Here is a 19,809-nt window from a genome sequence, read left to right as displayed (position 1 = left end):
TCATGATGGGCACAATACTAGAATGGCTCTCTCAGCTATTCTTAGGCATTTCCTGTAATGTTCTCTCCTGAAGCCAGGTCAACAGTTGACCTTGGGTGTCCTGCCAGTGGAAGCCTTGGCCATACCCCTCAACTGTGGCAGGAAAACAGGGGCATCCTATTATTATTGTTATTATTATTATTTGCACAAGAGCACGGCAGCCATTTTGGATCCTGGAAAACGGCACCCCAGTTTTTCACCTCAACCTGTTTGAGGCTATGCTTGTCCAGCCATTCTCTGCATTTTGGAACTGGGCCCTACTTCTACTACTAATACTGCTAAATTTTTGATGTAATCACTAGACCTTTACTGTCTTTTTCATATGGGGTTACAAAACCAGCCTTAAAGTGTTCAAAATATAAGGAATCGTTATTCCTAGGCATGTATGAAGAGCTCTGGGTTACTTGGGTTGATCAATCACAGTTACCTCATGAAAAGCATGAGCACAAACACTAAAACTAAAGCTGCTCTTGACTTCTCAGCCTCTTGTTGATTGTATTCCTGCTGGTTAGATATAAGAGAGTAGTTTCAGTTAAATGTTCTTCCTTCTTTCCCATGTGGTTCTGTTCACTCTGACGTGCTTGCCTTCTATCTGAAGATGTGGCGCTGCAGCATTTGCATGGAAGAACCAGGAGGATGTTCTGAAGACTTCTAGTATGCTTTGAGTGCTTTTGCTGGAAATTTGGAGGACATCCTCCAATTCTGCCTCCCACAAAGCAGTCTCCGGCGCATCAGCCACACAGGTTCCTTCATTTTCAAGGTCACTAGCAAAGCATGTGCAGCCTTGGACATGACTGCAGAAGGGAGTACAGGTTGCCAGTTTCTACAGTAATTGGCAGTCAAGGCAGAGCTCCTTGGCTTCTACCTGCCAAATCCAAACCAGAACGTTACTGATCAGTGGTAAAAACTATTGCTAGTCTTCCCCTGACCTCTAGTGGCATTGTGTGAAAACAACAGAGCACAGATCCTGCCCTGATGCACTTGAAGGAGGAACGCTGATTTGGAAATTGTAGGTCAGAAATTATTAAATCTTCAGGATCCCTGCTTTACTATGCAATTCCTGTAGTGGCTGAACCATAATATACAAAAATAATTCAATGCAGGTACTGTATATATATCCTTTCCAGATCTATGTCTCACTTTTAACCCAAACATGCACTTGGGGACTGTTTTTTAATCTTTTACCATATATTTGTATGGTGCTCCTCTACAACCAACCTCGGATCAGGGCTTGGATCCTCTGGTGCAGAGCTTTCCAGACTTTGCATGTTGGTGTCACACTTCTTAGACGTGCATCATTTCACAAAACAGTCATTCTGTTTTACTAGCAAACCAGAGGTTAAATTAACCCTTTCTAGCCATGGAAGGAGCACGGGGAGCATTCGTGTGACACACCTACACACTGCAGCTGACACACTAACATGTCACGACACACAGTTTGGAAAGCTCTGCTCTAGTGGGTCCAGACCTGCCAGTTGAAGACCAGTGTTTTAAAGTAAAGTGCCACGGCATTTTAGAAATGAAGCATGCTTGTTTTGAAATCAGTCCCACTGCAATAAACATGCTTAGAACTGGGTTGTAAGAGCCTGTCTAGATTATCAGTAGCTTCATGTGATGGATTGACTGCAGATGTGGAATCTGCTATCTGAATGCTTTCCCACATTAAGAAACACAAAATCACTCTGAAGATACAAAGCTAGCAGGTGAGGGAGACGACTATAGCATCACATAGCATTCAAAATTAGATACTATCATTAAAATGAAGCAGAAGAGAATTTACATCCATATGCACATGCATAGGTATCTAAAGCAACAAAAACAAGGAACTTTAATAAATAAATAGGAGCAAAAATAAGAGGGAGTCTTTATACATTCCTCGTTCATAAATAATTGTTATATATTCCGATGCTGGTATTTACGAGATTTCTACCAGTATATGTGGTTGGATATCTTCTTGTGTATTATTACACCAATATATCACAAACATACTCCATTTTTTAGTAGATAGATATTAGCTTGTCAACTCTCGCTTACCCTGATTATATTAGTTAGTTTATCCATATTTACTAAATCCCATATACTCATAACCCACTTGTCCAATGTAGGGGCTTGGTATTGTTTTCCAGGAGGAGCAAATTGTCCTATGTGCAGCTATTAATACTTAGGCTATTTCCATGACTTCTTATAGGATGAAGTCCTTTACGTAGCCAAACAAAATGACTGGTGAGTTTGCTGACAGGTTATAGTCCATGATAATTTTAAGAAGATTAGAATCATTGCCTGGCAAGAGGAAATGTGGCTCCAACACAAGTACTCTGTGTGCATTTTCCCAAGCTGGAATACCTGCCTGGGAACTATACTACTCACAGAGCTACAGATCATCCTCACGGTACTCAGGATTCTTTGGGGGATGTCATGTGATTTAATTGTGCTTTAAATGTATGGTGTGTATGCAGATTGAAACTTTCATTCTGAGGGCAGCTCCTATAAGGTTTCTTCTGATCTCAACAGCTCTCTCTCTTTAAACATCATGAATGCAGAATAGCAGACAATGCTCTGATCAGAGGGAAAGGTAGGGTTTAGTGTGGTGCACTTAGGTAATTTTAGGACTTAATGGCCTTACACCTCAGTCCACCCCTCTTTAGATGGCACTTACTTCAACATGTGGTAAGTCAGCCTTGCTGCATTTGGAGCCCTCCTGCTCATTAGGGCCCAGAGTAGGGCGATGAATCTGTGGCCCAAAGTCCTGTCCAGAGACTTATAAGGTGGCTCCCAATGAAATTCAGAAGCCTCACTACTGACAGCTTTAGCCAGATGTTGCCCACATGACCTTAAAGAAAACTCTCACTGCTACTCCTCACTACCCCAAGCCACCAATTAGTTGACCACTGAGATTGGCTGGTTGTTTCTAAACATACTGTGAGGACTTTACACAGACTTGGAGGCACTATTCTTTCTGGACTTGTCCCATGTTTTCAATATTTCCTATTACCACCCTGAGCGTGTCTTCTTAACTAATTCTGCTCCAAAACCTGTCCCAGTCTTCTAATGCTAATTGTGTATATATTTTTGATGAGGTATGCCTGTCTCCTTCTCTGTTTCCTTCTGTCCTGCTGAGAAAGCTACAGATCACAAATCTCCACTAAAATACATTCCTATATACCTGAAGGAGCATCTCCACCCCATCGTTCAACCCCAACACAGAGGTCTATTTACAGAGAACCAGGCAGAGGGCCTTCTTAGTAGTGGTGCCCGCCCTGTGGAATGCCTTCCCATCAGATGTCAAGGAAATAAACAACTATATGACATTTAGAAGACATCTGAAGGCAGCCCAGTTTAGGGAAGTTTTTAATGACTGATGTTTTAATGTATTTTCAGTCTTTTGCTGGAAGCCGCCCAGAGTGGCTGGAGAGACCCAGCCAGATGGGTGAGGTAGAAATAAATTATTATTACTATTATTACTGTACCTTTGTGGATGAGAGCAGATTGCCTTGCCCAGAACTGGATCTTCCAAATTTGATAGTCTGCACCAATCGCATAGGAGAGATCTATACAATGGTATGCACTTAAACCAGTTCAGAATGTGTTGTTGTTTCTCCAAGAAACCAAGAAATTTCACCACATGCTTCAACACGCAGCGCTCAGGGGGTGCAGAAGGTAGTGTTTTTGCCAAGGTAGTTGGCAAAGAGATGGAGATGGGGTTGAGGACAATGGGAAGAGCTTGAGGGTTGGAGCTATGAGCACTTGGGGCCAAGAATTAACCACCCCTTATAATTATTAATATGAGATTTTGCAATTTAACCTTTTTTTTGCATGTGGGTGGGGCAGGGGAGATCCATGCAGTGGTATTGAGTGGGTTGTATCGAAAGGTGCCCATATGGAAGCAGAAGATGTCTCCTGCTGTTTCACACCTAACCTGGAATGCTGCCTGAGTTCCCTTCAGAAAGCTTGGAAGCAAATTCAAAGCCATTCTTCCATTTGTGCAAACTTCTGTGCCTTGGAAACATGAGAACCTGCTGATTATAGAACTGTGTGAATTCATCGGCTAATTATTGCACAAGCCTTTACAAAACAATGCTAGAGGCTATTTTTGCTTATAACACTAAGTGTTACCTTCATAATTATAGCCAACGTGATTTCTCCCTGTTGCCCAAAACAATAAATCCCATAACTTGGGTGTGGTTCACAAGCAGCAGTTTTCCATATTTGACTTTTGTTCTCCTCTTAATAATCCAAAAATGAAATTCATTTTAATAATTTCAGGGCACACTGGTTCTTTTGGGCCTTACAGGCAGCGTGGGACGCGGGTGGCGCTGTGGTCTAAACCACTGAGCCTCTTGGGCTTTGCCGATCAGAAGGTTGGCGGTTCGAATCCCCGTGACGGGATGAGCTCCCGTTGCTCTGCCCCAGCTCCAGCCAACCTAGCAGTTCAAAAGCACACCAATGCAAATAGATAAATAGGTACTGCTGCGGCAGGAAGGTAAATGGCGTTTCTGTGCACTCTGGCTTCCGTCACAGTGTTCCGTTGTGCCAGAAGCAGTTTAGTTATGCTGGCCACATGACCCAGAAAGCTGTCTGTGGACAAACGCCAGCTTCCTCAGCCTAAGAGATGAGCACCGCCACCCCAAAGTCACCTTTGACTGGACTTAACCGTCCAGGGGTCCTTTACCTTTTTTTACCTTACAGGCAGCAACAAACCTCCTGGAGTTTTGAATAGAAAACCAAGGAATGGTTAACATCTCCTTATCTTAACTGCTACATCAACATAATGGTAGGCATTGTGTTACAAAATAAGAGTGAAGCCTCTTATTTAACAACACAATACTTTGAAGCCATTCAGCTTGGGACTCATGAAATCTGGGCCCTCAAAAAACATGTGTGGGGAGACTAAAAGTGTAGCATTACAGACCCCAAATATCTTGAGGAGATTTTGGTCCACCAGTATCACGAGGTAGGCTTTGAAATGATTAGTTTTGAAAAACACAGTACATTGGCTTTGCTTTGGTTTGTAGCTTTTGGCATACTCTCACAATGTATTTTAAACTTCCCCTCACAGCCACAAGGCCTGAAATTCTCCATGCTGCACAAAAGATCTGTGGTTTCTCCCCCCCTACCAGCACCATTGACCTGTGGTTTACAGTGTAGTTGCCTTGGTTTAAGTGATACAGCGATACCTCGGTTTAAGAACAGTCCTGTTTAAGAACGATTTGGTTTACGAACTTCACAAAACAGGAAGCAGTGTCCCAGTTTGAGAACTTTACCTTGGTCTAAGAATGGAATCTGAATGGTGGAAGGGCAACAGCTGCAGGAGGCCTCATTAGGGAAAGCGCACCTCAGTTTAAGAATGGTTTCGGTTTAAGAAAGGACTTCCGGAACGGATTAAGTTTGTAAACCGAGGTACCACTGTACTCTACATGTGGTTTAGCCTTTATATTCTGCTATCTCCTGACATCAGTCCTCTGAATCACCCAGCCATGTGGTCGTGCCACCACAGATCAGCCAGCCCATATTTGAAATCAAACTTGATGCAGCCAGGGGAAAAGAACAACATTCATACATGGGAGAAAGAAATCAATTCCAGCAAGACTCTTTGTTTCTGATAACGGGAACTGGATTATTGTCATTTTTGTCTTTAATATATCCCTACAGTTAGGAATGGTTGTATCAAAATATTTACAAAGACCACACACGAAACAAACTTCAAGAAACAGCAAGTACAATAGAAGGATGTAGCCACCAAATTACAAAAGTTGTACATGGGGGGGGGGGAGGATGTAACAAAAGAAAGAAGAAGAAAAATACTGTTGATACTAAACTTGCAGCCTTGAATTTGTCTCTCCCCGTTTCATGTGACTGGAGTGGAGCAAGGCAGTGAGAGCGACAGCCTCTTAATTTTCATAGTTTCCACGCATTATCCTAAGTGATCTAAATGGCAAGACCAAAAGGGTTGAAAACCCTGATGCAGACAGTCACGATGACATAATAATTCTTTCCATTTCCTGCTTGGCCTTCGGTTTGCAACATTTAATTAGCTGAACTACTTCTCATGCCCTGGGAGATGTTATATGAGATGATGGCATGGGGGCGGGGAGTGAGGAATTAAAACCAACACAACAGAGAGAAGGCCCTTCTCCGACTCCATTCAGCTACGCAGAATCCTGTGTCTGGAGCACTGCTCTAAGTCATATGCAACATTTCTTGAGGGATATAAGGTCTGCTGCCATGGGCATGGTTAACCACAGAAAAGCAGCAAACAAATAAACGGGTGATAGTTAGTTTAAGGCTTTTCTAAGGTATACATTATAGTGCCAAGGCAAGTCTGATATTATAAAACCCTATTCTAAAAAACAACCCCCAACCCTATTCTATGTGACAACCAAGAGGAAGTTGCCTATTGCCTATAGATGAAAAAAAATAAAATCCAATTTGGTGCTTGGTCCCATGAGCCTAAGTTGAATGCCTCAAAAGATCTGACTGCAAGCAGACCTTCCAAACTTACTGCTTGTCGAATACACACATCACAGACCTAACCATTTGGTGGCAACATGGGGGCTCCATCTGATCTTCCTAGTGCAGCTGCGTTAAATAGGTACACAGTGGGCTCTAATGGAAAGTCACACTCTAACAACATTCATCAGAGCCCTAATAACTCTATTCCACATAATTAAGGTCCTTGCCTGCCTTCCTCTCCCCCGTCCCACCTTCTGCCACCCACATTCACCCCTTTTTTCATTCCTTGCTGGTTGTTTCCCCTCTGATCTCCTCAGCAGCAGCAAGTCTGTTCCTGGGGAAATGAGATGGTGATGGAAGTGTCTTTAAAAAAAGTGGCTTGCAGTGGTTTTAATGCTGGAATTTGGCTTTATGTCAGTCAAGGCATGCCTATGTTGTGTGTCGTTTGCTTGTCAAGAAAAGGGAGGCAGGGTTCTGCCCCAGAGTCCCTGACATGCTCAGCCCTTGTCCCAGCACTACACCTTCCAGATTGAGTGGGAATGTTCTCCCCAGTGGAAATCACTGGGAAGCATATCATAGCTGCTAAAATTTAAGGAAGAAAGCTGCACCTTATAACTTTTCCAGATTTTCTGAAGTGAGGCAGAACGTCAAGGTCCTTTAAGATGGGATGCATATGTTAGTTTCTGAGAAAAGAGATAAGATCTGACTATTTGGTTCTTCAAGCACATTCCTGGTGTCAGGATCCGTGACAGTGGAAAGTCTATTGCTCAATCTCTCTCCCTCTCTCCCTGATTTATTTCTGAGATTGGGCACGTTAGGTGAGCAGTGTCTTTGGGCAAACAGTTCTCATAGCAAAGCAACTTCGCATCCCTCCCACAAGCCCCCCATATTTCCAATCCGCCCTCCCAGTTTCTCCCCTGCTCCCCTCATTTCTTTCTGAGCACAAGATACAGAATCCCAACGATGAAACTGAAGCAGAAGCAGATCCAGGCAAGTATGAAGGAGTAGCCGTGATGGTCTAGACTGCTTTTGAAGTATTGTGGAAATCGGGCCGTGTAGATGGAGACGGAGATCAGAATGAACAGCCCTGAGGAGGGAAAGAAAGAATAAACCTTTGGTCCATCCAAATGATCTCAAGTGACTCCTTTTCAACATGAATTCTGCTTCTAGCCCAAAGATCGTCATGAATAGCACCCCCTGCCCCATGATTATCTCAGTAATTTACTTGGAGACGCATGTATAGGAGGCACTTATGTACCAGGCACACAGCCAGCAAGGGAGCTCAGATTCTGAGTTTTCATTTAATACAAAAAGTAAGTCTCTAGCCTATGTAGAAAGAAAGTTATGGGGCAAAATGTGCATGTACCCTTCTAACTGATTTCTGTGAAATCAGCCAGAATGACTGCTCCTGCCTTGCAGTACTTTTAGCTAAGTAGTGAAGTAGGTGCTGTGATTTATGTGTCAGTTGTTTAGTCAGCAGGAGATAGGAATACCTGAGGTTTTCCTTTCCCCTTTTATTTCACTTTTCCTACTTCTGAATAATTTTCTAGTTCTTAGAATCTTTGTAGTTTGCACTTCCTTTCCCCCCAGTAAGACAGGGTGCACTGTTCTGGATTAATCTAAGATCAGGTACTGTACTCCCTAGAAGTTCTTTCCTGGAAATACCAGCACACAGTAAGTGTGGGTGGATATTAAGTTGTTCCCTGTGGCATGGCAAATGCAAAAGGTGAAAACTTTGCAAAGAGGCCTGGACGTGTCTCCTGCTATGCAGTAGCACTCGTTAAGAATATACTGTATAGTTAACTGACAGAACAATGGTATTCCTTTCAACTCAGGAGTAAGTCTCTTTGTGTTTTAATTGTGCTTATTCCCAAGTAGATGAGTACAAGATTGTAGTCAAGTTTTGGGTTTAGGGTTGGCACTGGGGGAAAGAAGGGTTTTTATGCAGGCAGAAATTCCATAGGTTAAGCTTTTTCTAGTTTGAAATACGGGGGAAACTTCACCGGTTCAAATTTTAATACATGTGTGGCCAGCAATTAAATTTTGGACCCTGCACCCCCAGGCAAAAGAGGACATAGATCAAGTCAAAATTTCCGAAGAACAAATTCCTCAAGCTTCCCTAATTGTAACCAACTTGAGCCCATGGGAAATAATCCACAATTCCTGTGAGAGCATAACAAAACAAAGCAGCACATTCTGTGTGTGCCTCACTTACAGCAAACCAGCATAATGGCTCCTGTCATGTAGAAGCGCTTCCCTTTCTCCATGGTGAAGAGCTGCACCACAAACATGACCAGGGAGACAAAGGAAAAGATGATGGCGAGGATCATGAAGGCTTGCACTGCCTTGAGTGCATCTAGTGACACACAGAAGAGAGAGAGAAAGGTGTGAACGTGAAGTCACAATCCTTGTCAAAATACATGACTGTTGTTTCAAACAGTGCACATTACTCAGATGAAAGTAAATGGACCCTTACTGAGGTCGTCTTCTTCAAAACGAAGATCCCCGCAAACCCCGTTCACACACTGAAGCCACAGGCCTGAGGAGTTTGTTATGCCCGATTGAACCTGACCTGCCATCCAGACCTAAAAGCAAAACAGAAGAGATGTGAATGTTTTTTATTGCTTCCCTTCCCTTGCCAGGCTAAATCTAGAAAGGAAAACAATGGCGAGTTCAGCAATGCCCTTCTAGAAGTGTCACTATTCACAAGGTATTGTGATTTATATTATTATATCCAAAAATGGTTGCCTCTTTTTTTGTTTTTCGCAACAAAAAGGTTTCTGAGTTATACTGCCAGAAATCTGACATCAGTGTACAACATGGAAAATGTGCATACATGTATGAACTTTTGCTCATTGTGACAGGGGCAAGGGAATCATTCACTCAAATTCAGAGGTGTACCTAGGCTCCCTTGCATACTTGGCAAGGAGCTGCATCAGCACCTCTGAAGCCAGGAGAGATCATGGACCAGAAATGGAAAAGTTTGCTTTTTTCACCTTTCACGCTCCACTAGCAACTTCATCCACAGCCATTGAGGTCAGGTGTGCTCTACTCCGCCTCCACTCCTCCTCCTCCTCCTCAATTGGTCCATCTATCTGCCTGTCTGCCTCCCTCACACCGCTCACTGATTTCCCTTTTGCCCCCTCCCTCCCCTTTTCCTCCTCCTGTAACTCTCGCCTGCTCTCTTCATATGTCTTCCCTCCAAGCTCCACTGGGCACTCCACTCGCAATTCTAATAGCACCACTGGTCGGCTGGGGAGAAGACACCACGCGGCTACTTCAATGACCCATGCCAATGACCCAATTCCTCCACCAAGATGCCCTGAGGAGCCTGCATACCTCACCCAGCCACCCAAAGAAGCACGCCAGGGAGTGCTGAGCCATAGTGGAGAGGTGCAATTTTGGCACTCCTCCTTGCACCTGTGCCCTTGGCGGGCACCAACCTACCCAACCCCTAGGTATAGTCTGCTCAAATACTGATGTGAGCACACAAAAATATCACAAAAGTAGAGTCAATAATATGAGCAGAATCAAAATTTTGAATATAGTAGCAAACACACAGGAAAAGAATAATAAAAAGCAGAGTTCCGTGGGTCAGAAATGATGGAGATGTAGCCAAATACGTTGCTAGGAGGAAAAGTAAGATGTGGCTTAAAGCTGATTGGTGTGAGATTCAAAAAGGCTTGGGAAATATTGTTAGACTCCAACTCCCATCATCAGTCCCAGCCAAAATAGCCAATGATCAGGAAAGATGGGAGATGAAATACAGCAACATCTGTAGATGACCACAGATTAGCTCACCCCACCCCCCACCCCCCACTCTAGGAATGATTACTCAGAAGCTCTGAGAAGATCATCTGGCACATCTCATGAACAGTCCTCCAAATGAATCATCCGTATGATGCCAGCTTGGACAGAAGTTTTTATTATTTGTGATGGATTGTTATTGTTCTGCGATGAATTTTTTATTGAAAGCCCCTTGGGATAATTTAATAGAAAAGCAGTATATAAATATTTTAAATAAATGCATAAATAATAAAGAAGTATCTGGAAATTATGCCGCAGCATGAGGGTTATGATCTGAATCCATGAGACGTGCCATTCCGTAATCTGTTGGCGGATGTGTGTGATTTTGAAAAGGTGGATGACCTTTTTCAGAGGCTGTTGCTTAAGTGCTCCTTATGAGTTGCTTTTGTCTGTGGTGGCTGTTGGGGAACTCTTACAACTACCAAGCTGAAAATCGATCCTTTTGTTCTGTTTATCTTTGAATGGCAGTCTTCAGCTTTTTCAGACCCAGATCTACTTGGAAGCCAAACATACATTTGGGCATTGGCATTGGGCATTGGAAGAGGGTTGTGGTGGGTACAACCCGCCCTGGGTGTCATCCCTGGGGGGGGGGTGACATCCCACACGCACGCCACACGCACCCCCCTGGGATGCTAGCCTTGCCCCCAAGGGCAGCTAGCCCCGCCCCAAGGTGCACAGCATGTGTGCCGCTCTGGATGCCAGAGCAGCTAGCTCCGCCTCTGCATTTAGGGACCTATTTCTTCATTTATTTATTTTACCATATATTTATATGGTGGTGATAATGGTGGTGCTGTGATTCACCAATGTCTCAGATCATTTCTGGAGATGGGCATCTAACTCTTGGAATCACTCTAGATGTGCTGCATGGTTCAATGGATGTGGGCTCCCATTGGATCACACTTCTGACAAGGCCCTTAAACAGTCCTCGTAGCTGGTTACCCATGATATATATAAGGGTATCCCGGCATTCTTCCCAAGTTCAGTGCCCTGCTGAAAGGGCAAGAAGCTGCTTCTGAAAAGGTAATCATTTTCTGGGAGTGACTATAATCTTCCCAAGCCTCTCTCTGGGCAGTACACAGTACACAGACCACAGACGTCTGTTGCCTCGGATCTCCGCTGAGACAGGAATTGTGCCAAACTCTGGAACAACAGAGTGCTGAGAAAACTCACTGCGGTTTCCTGATCTCTTTGGCTTCAGGAGGCCTTTCCTGTTGTTGTTCAATGTTTCCCAATGGCTTGTTTTTTCAAAATAAATAAATGGCCGCCTGTTCTCAGACAGGACTATCCAGCAGGGGTCATCATAAACTAAAGCAAAGGAGCAGCTCTAGGTTAGCTTGAGCAGCCAAGAGTAGAATGCAGAAGGACCTTTGCATTCTCATGACAAGTCAGTGGTACCAGCTACTCTGAAATCAACCCCAGCAAATCCAGTGGAGTTTACTTTGTAGTTAGCAGGTTTACTAATTCAGGACTAGGTGTAAGTCATTTAAACCACCAGTCTTCTCTAGACCATGTTCAACTGAGTCACCCTGGAGACATGGAAGGGCCTCATATAAATTTCTGCTTTTCTGATCTCAGATAAGCTTTTCAAATCCTTCACCAAAATTCCTAAAATGACACATACTTCCTGCATGCCCAAGGATTGCTTAGCCATGCCGTTCAACCATTGCAAAGGAAATTAGTGCTTATGTGGCAGCTGAAAAGGCAAGGAAGGTGAGAGTGTGTTAGTTCAGGAATTGAAGGGAAGAGGATGCAGTTGTTTTATTAAAGCCCAACGCAGACACTCTTCTTTCCAGGCACTTAAACCAGTTTCTCCAGAGGAACTGCTTAAGCAGCCTTAAACATTAGCTGGTAAAGCAATGATGCTGACAAATTAGAAAGAACATCAGAGAGTGTATAGGAATATCTAAGCAGTTCCAACTTTAGCTGTGCAAGTAATAATTTCTTGACCAGAAACACAATAAATCAGCTTGTCCCCAGCAGCTTGAAGCCAAGGGCAGCCTTGGCTACCTCTCTCCCTTTCCCTATTGATGTCACCTGGTGCCCCCCCCATGCTTTGCTGGCAAGGGCTGTTTGAAGTTGTAGGCCCAAACATCTGGAGGGCACCAAGTTGGGAAAGGCTGGTCTAGACCTCATGGACAGATGAACAAATCACTGGGTCTGGATGGCACCCACCCAAGAGTTCTGCTAAAATCTGCCTCCATCCCTGAGAAAATGAAAATGGCCCACTTAATGCCAAATTTGAAAAAAAGAGACAAATTATCCGCATTTAATGTCACTCCAGCCTGTGGCAAATTTAGGTTGATCTGGGGAGGATGGGAAGACTGAAGGACCTCCCTCTGGGGCAGGAGGCAGGGCACAGCTTTGAACAAGATGCTTTGTAGTCCTGTCTGCGATGCGGCGCTTGAAACTCTCCATTCTCCATGTGTCATTGTGGGTTTTTGCAAAGAGGCACGATTGCTTGCTTTCCTGAAAAGCTCGGCCTTTCATGTTGCATTTGCTTATTATAGCTCACACTTCAGAGTGTCTAAGGAACTCTGAGTCAACCAAACCTTTGACTGTTAGCATCTTTAAAGTATCGGATAGCTGCATGTATGCAGGTAATAGACTTGCAAATATATTTTACAATCTGTTCTACTGGATTTGCAGACAATTCTCATTCATGGCACAACATCGTCTTTGATCTGAAAGCATAAGTTGCTGGATACAGCTAGCAGGAGCACACACGTTGGCATAAACCATTCCCTACGTATTCATTTTAATCATCACACAGATCAACAGGATTTAGTGCAACAAGCCAAACATATATTCCTGATATTCTATTAATCATCTATTACTTTGTGTATGTCTTGGATGTAGGCAGGACTGATAAATAATGAACTGAAGCACCTAAAATGCTTCATTCAGCCCAATCAGTTAAATAGCACGCATTTTGTTTTTTGAAAGGGGATGTTCTGTGATAACATTTGATGTGGATTTAGCTGTTCTACTTTGAGAGTTTGGTGAAGATGAGAGTAGCTCTCTTCAGCTGCTATACTCCTTATTCTGGAATCTGCACTGTATGTGAGCACAGCCTTATGATGCAGCTTCTCCCCTTAACATCAGCACATGCAGCTCAAATATTTGGAAGGAAGAAGGGAGTTTTCATGTCCGTTTGCTCCTCACAGTCTAGATCAGGGGTTAGCAAACTTTTTCAGCAGGAGGCTGGTCCATTGTCCCTCAGACCTTTTGGGGGACCGGACTATATTTTTTTGGGGGGGGGGATTTAACGAATTCCTATGCCCCACAAATAACCCAGAGGTGCATTTTAAATAAAAGGACACATCCTACTCATGTAAAAACATGCTGATTTCCGGACCGTCTGCGGGCCGGATTTAGAAGGCAATTGGGCTGGATCCGGGCTCCGGGCCTTAGTTTGTCTACCCATGTTCTAGATCCTTGAGCAATTGGGCTTACGAATCTTATGGAAGTCTATACATGCAAAGGTTCCCTCTCTTGCTTCCTCTGTAAAGGTCAATGCCAGGGGGAAAGGGGGACTTATGTGTTCTCCATAACCATAAGCTTAATGCCTGAAGAGAGCATGCTGTGCCAAGAGGTATCCATGTTCCCCATATCTACTTGTGTCCACTAGGGAGCAGTACCATAATGAAACAATCATTCTAAGCAGAGAACAAATATGGGTTACAGCTTGTGGTTTGCTTGGGAGTGAAACTAACTAACCAGGAGCTCAGGTTCACAAGTAATGCAAACCATAGCTTAACTCTTAGTAGTGTGGCAGCTCTAGGAGCAAGGGAAGAGCTAAGCCTTGCTTCATTTACTGTGCAACAGCCCTCTTTCACAGTAAGCCAGTTTGATCTAGCATTGCATGTGAGGAAAGCCACTGAGTAAATGCTATAGGGGAATGTCCAAAATCTGCTCAGTGTCAAATCAAATCAACATTCAGGACCTGAGAATTGAAGTGTTTTTGGACACCCACAAAATGCATCTGGGTTTGTCTGCACCCACATTCATATGATAGCAATCACGTTGACACATATTGCAGCATATATAACTATCTATCTAAGGTGAATTAATTTTAATAGATAAATGTATTTATTTTTGTTATTTCCACTTGTTTTATGTTTTATTAATTTGTTTTAATTTTTAATTATTATTATTTTAATTTTTTTAAAAAAACATAAACTGTTTCCTTTTATGCTTCCTCTCTCGATATGCAGTTGAAAAATCAGAGAGACCCTGCAATTTTGTTGAGAGTGGGTTATAGCATTCTGGTTTGGGCAAGTGGGGATCAGTCTAGATTTCTATTACAAATCACAGCATTGAATAATACCCTCTAACTTCCTCTTGTACTCGGCTTTGCCCAAACACTTCATGAGAATATTTTCTAATTCCAGAAACAGACAAGTATGGAAATACTGTATAATTATATAGCAGACTGTCTGGCAGGTGGGATGGTAAAACACCTCAAAGCGATTATGTGCTAATTCCACTCACTCAACTGGTTTCTGAGTGGGGTGTGCCCGGGTGTTTCTCACTTCAGGACAGGAGTGTGAAAACATCACCATTTCATGCCTTTAGGCAGCCTTGAATTGCTGGTTTGTTTCAGTTGACAAATAGATAATGTCCCTCCATTTCTCAGGGTGTGACTTGTTGCAATAGGTTACAAGGGCCAGTTATGCAAATAGAGGCACCTTAAGCCATATAAAATTCAAGGAAATTTTCTGACATTTTTTCTGGAGGTGATTTGTCTTCTGGAGCTATATCAGCACAAAAGCCTATTGTTAGCCTCACCGAATTAGCCCTTATCGTAGATTGTTGACTTGGATGGGACCAAGGAGATAGAAGCATAGAATCTTTGAGTTGGAACGGACTCTAAGAATCATCTAGTTCTAGTCCAACCCCCTGCAATGCAGGAATATGGAGCTGCTCCTAACGGGGATCAAACCTGCAACCTTTTAGTCCAGTTCCGTGTATAATCTGCAATACAGTGAAAGAAGGGCCTTGCCTACCCCACCTGCTGTGGGTCTGTTGTCAAACAGCATCTGCTGTTAGGAAGATTCTCCTAACGTTTAGCTGAAATCTGCTTCTGCCCCATAGATTCCAGGCCTATCCTCTGGGGTGCTGGCCTCCAAAGAATGGCCAGCACCTTCGGCGTGAGAATCTTTGATGCTTTTACTCCCTTATTCTGTGTCAGACTGGAGGAGATCAAAAGGCCCTGCCCATGTTGCCCAAGGAACGGCCATTGGGGAAGTCTTGCTTGCTACTTACATTGGCAATGGTGGAGACAAAGAGCATGATGACCGTGGCAATGTGGACCACAAAAATACCAGCCAGTAGTACCAACATCTTGGCTCCTCACAGCAAGGGTCTCTCCAACGCAGAGAAGTCTACTGGGGAGAAAACAGACAGACAGCAGCATATGAAACCCGGTGCTGAATCAAAAGAACATTGTTTTTTTAAAAAATCACTGTGTATCTTCAAGAAATGAAAGGCACTTGTCTTAAACCCATGGCAGTGACAAAATCAACACCTTGGTTCTGCAAATGCGAGCAAATCCTCTTTTTAATTACCCTGAAATGCTTTTGAGGCACTGTAAGTACTGCAGCTCGTTTTTCAGGAAATTAAAAGCCGGTTTGTGGAGAAATGAGGGATGTGTAGAAAATTAGATTGAATGCGTTTACAGCTTCAAAGAAAGTTTATAGGTATGAGCATTTTAAAAAGAAAAGATACACTTTTGAAATTACATGTTACCCCACCCTCCTTCTAAGGAGCTCAGGGTAGCTACATGGTGTTCTCCCCCCATTTTATTCTCGCCACAAGATCCTGCTCCACCATGATCTCCTGGAACTTCATATCTCAGCTTTGTGCTCCAAGCAAAAGGGTAAATGCCAGAGTCAAGAAGGGGATTTTGCTTGCCACATCCCTCAAAACATCCGTAAGCACATCATGTGTCTAGATGTTATGTGGAGATGCCAAGATTGGATCTCCCAACATAATTTTCTTATTCTAAATGCATACAAGAGAAGGGGCAGTTTGGATCAGGGGTTATCCTGGCCCTAACTCAATCTCATCATCACCCAACATCGCTACTTGCTATCAGCCATGGAGAGGAAAATATACAGGCACCCATATTGTGCCTGCATGTTTTCTCTTCTACAACCAATTAATTCAAGGGAGTGGCCTATCGTTGTAGTACATCAGGACATCCAGTTATGGGCCTCACATGTTCCATGCAGTTTGCTCTACAATTTGGCTATGTGTTGTTTATTTGTCTGTTTCAGATTTGTGTCTTGCCTTTCCCACCAAATGGTGCTCCAAACAGCTCACAGAAACAAGATGCACTTCAAAATGCATGATAACAAATGAAAAACATTCATAAAAGGTAGGTAAAGCACATCATTTAAAGCAAAACTGATTTAAAAAAAAAAGTTCAATTGCAACATATTTACAATGGCCATAAAAACCTATGAGTTCAAAGGCCGTTATGAATAAAAACATTTTTGCCTGCTGACAGAAGGTCATCAGAGAAGGAATGATATGGGCCTCCCTTGGCATGACATCACAGAACCTGGGAGCAGTAACCAAGAAGGCCCTCTCTTGAACTGCTCCTGAACATATTTCAGATGTTGGTGGGACAGAAAGAAAGACCTCTTCTGAAAATCTTACAACCTGATCAGGCTTATATGGAAGAAAATTGCATTTCAAGTAACTCGATCCTAAGTCTGATGGATTGCTTTATTGGTCATAGCTCACCCTCAGAATCATTATGGGAATCACATGCGAGTCATCACATGCTCTGGTCAATAGTCTGGCCATATCTCTGCAAAAGTCTCCTCGCCACTGCTGACTCTGGACATCCAGCCAAGCACCCAAATGGCAAACCTGAGACTTCAGGGGGAGGTTGAGCTGGGCTGCTGAATGCCTCCAAATACCAGTTCCAAGAGGTGATGTGGGATTCAGTAGATTGTGGTATAACAAGGGACTGGATATGTCTGATAGTGGGCCTGCTAAACAGTTTCTTGAAAAACCTAAGACCATACAATCTTCTGGTATCTCAGTCCTCTGTCTGTAAAATGGAAATAATAAGAGTTTGCTATTCTGTAGCTATGCTGTGAGTAAAATGATATATGTCAGTCAGAGACTGCAGTGACATGCAGCAAGGGCATGGGGTTTCTCCTGTGCAAAGCATCATTGAATATAGCAGGAACTTTGCAAGAGCACAGTCATGCTGTGCCACTTTCCTGGAGGATTTCAGTAAAATGGTCTCTGATAATGGCAGCAGCAGTGAGTCATAGGAAACATGAACATTGCCATGATCTGACATTGAGAGATGCGGGGGGAGGGATGTGTTAGATTAGGGTTTTCCTTCCTAATGAACCAGCTGATTCATTGACGAGTCTCGTGCCTTCACCTAGTAACAACTTCCATATTTGACTGCTAGCTTTTCTCGAATTGTATAACCAAGTGCCTGTTTATACAGTAACTGCCTTTTGGACACCAAGTCCAGTTCTCCCTTTTGCACAGTGAATTGGTACAGTCCAGGAGAAGCATAGCCACTTGATTCTGTTGCTTGCATAAGCTGGCCCTAAGCTGCCAGGGTTGCGGCTGGCATCCCCATCAGCTGTGTGCTAGATGGTTTTCAGGCCACACGCAATGGCATTTAGGAAAGCTTGTTGTTGGGAGGGATCAATGAGATTACTGTAGTGGTTCCTGCAGAAGAACAAGTCATGCTTTGAAACATGGGACCCACCCAATCCTTTCTAATACAGTGACCTTGCCTCAGTACATTTCTGAAGAAAGCCACCATTTATTTGCAATTAAGTTGGTTCATTTTCCCATTCTTTCCTGTCTGTGCAACCAGCTCTGATTAACCGAGGGATTTCTCAGTGGGGCCGACTATTTTTGTTTGGGGGAAAAACCTTTAATGTCTTCTTAGTCACTCATCGTTGCTGAGAAATAGAAGCAGCTGCTGAGCTTTTCTTGAGAAATCATTGATAGCCCTTCTCAGAATTCCTTTTTACTAAAGGACGCCTGCTTTGGTTCTCCTTGTGCCTCTTATACCTGAGCTAATTCTTTAGCCCTAAATATTCCCTCCACCTCATCCCAAAGAAGTAGGTCATACTGGTTTTTTCTCCTGCATCACTCAAAGTGGCAACACTGATGTAGGACATCACGTCAACAGGCAGAGGGTTGCCATATTAATTCCTATTATGTCCAGGGCCCTTGGGTACCCTTTGTGGGATCACTGCCACGGGGGCTCAAGCCACCCCCTATCAGGAGCAATTTCTGCATGCAATGCATTAGTGTCCTAAGAACATAGGAACAGCCCAGCTGAATCAGCCCAGAGGTCTATTTAGCCGACCATTCTGTTATCACAGTGGCCAGCCGGATTCCCAACAGAAGCTCCAGACAGACATGCTCAATCTAAGAAAAGGCTATCAGTATCTTCTATTTCAGTGGAACCTGCTTGCCCACTCTAGTTGTGAAGATCTCTCAGCACCTCAGAGTATATTGTCCAAGTGCCACCATTAGGACACTGGTGATGCTCCCATACCAAGTCCCTTCACAACCTGTTAGTGACTCTGCAAACAAAACTGAAGTAGATGGACCCATAGCCTTGCTTGCTATAAAGGCAGCTTCCTTCTGCAAATCACTCGGTGATCTGACAGTAGATGCTGATCTGCCCACCTCCTGGTCTAACTCATGGGTGAGATCCAAGGAAGGTTGTCTGCCAGCTGTGCAATCTGATGCATTTCTACTCTGAAGGAAGCAGTCCCATGATTCCAATGGGACTTATTCCTTGGTAAGTGTGTATAAGACTGCAGCCTACGTCAGTGCAGAGTTCTCAGGGTTTACTGGATTCATCCAGGGGCATGGTCCAGCAGCCAGTTATCAGGAAGAAATGCAGTGGGAGATTAGAAAGGGGGGAGTGGAGACAATATAATAGCACAGCTTCCCTGTAATGATGCATTCCACGGACGTCTTAACCACAGGGCTCTGCAGAGTCACATGTGTTACTCATTTATTCTACCTTCCCCTCTCCCTCCTCTCCATCTAATTGCAGTCTTGTGTGCGAGAGAGACAGCAGCTTTTAAAAATTATTGGGTCTTTCTTGGAACAAAATGGTACTGTTTCCCTCCATTTTTACCAGGCCTGTCAAACTTTACTAGCTCCTTACCACTTATCCCGCACCAGGATCAACAAATAGCCAGTACAAATGCTCAGAATTAACCAAATTAGTTGCACACAGGTCCAGGCAGGGAGGCGTTTCTTCTCCTTTCAATTCTGTCTCAAAGCATTCCTTCCGTGATCACAAGGAAGGTCCTGCTGAATCTGACCAAAGGCACAGCTAATCCAGCATTCTGCGCCTCACAGTGGACAGCCAGATTCCTACGGGAAGCCTTTGAGCAAGACAGGAGCACAGCAGCACTCTCCTGCTTGTGATTCCCAGCAATTGGTATTCAAAGATACTGCTGCTGACCCAGGAGCACACAGCCACCAGGATTAGCGGCCACT

At 43.7% G+C, this 19,809-nt stretch overlaps 2 protein-coding genes across 4 annotated transcripts in view; one reads left to right on the top strand and one right to left on the bottom strand.

Annotated features, from left to right (window-relative positions):
• Positions 1 to 19,809, top strand: part of GSG1 (germ cell associated 1) — a 110,838-nt gene that overhangs the window by 20,446 nt on the left and 70,583 nt on the right. The window lies entirely within an intron of this gene.
• Positions 5,629 to 19,809, bottom strand: part of EMP1 (epithelial membrane protein 1) — a 30,591-nt gene continuing 16,410 nt past the window's right edge. The window contains exons 2-5 of one of the 2 annotated variants that reach the window (XM_083400360.1): positions 15,562 to 15,683; positions 8,966 to 9,074; positions 8,705 to 8,845; positions 5,629 to 7,576 (exon numbers count right to left, since the gene is read on the bottom strand). In XM_083400360.1, the coding sequence (XP_083256486.1) occupies positions 7,416 to 7,576; positions 8,705 to 8,845; positions 8,966 to 9,074; positions 15,562 to 15,639 (489 nt within the window). In that variant the 5' untranslated portion in view covers positions 15,640 to 15,683 and the 3' untranslated portion in view covers positions 5,629 to 7,415. The remainder of the gene's footprint in view (positions 7,577 to 8,704; positions 8,846 to 8,965; positions 9,075 to 15,561; positions 15,684 to 19,809) is intronic. The other variant, XM_083400361.1, reaches the window with a different exon arrangement.

This window comes from Podarcis tiliguerta (assembly GCF_965153285.1).
Source record: "Podarcis tiliguerta genome assembly, chromosome: 10".
NCBI classification, from domain to species: domain Eukaryota; kingdom Metazoa; phylum Chordata; class Lepidosauria; order Squamata; family Lacertidae; genus Podarcis; species Podarcis tiliguerta.
Note: the sequence above shows the minus strand (reverse complement) of the source record. Positions and strands in the feature narration are given on the sequence as shown.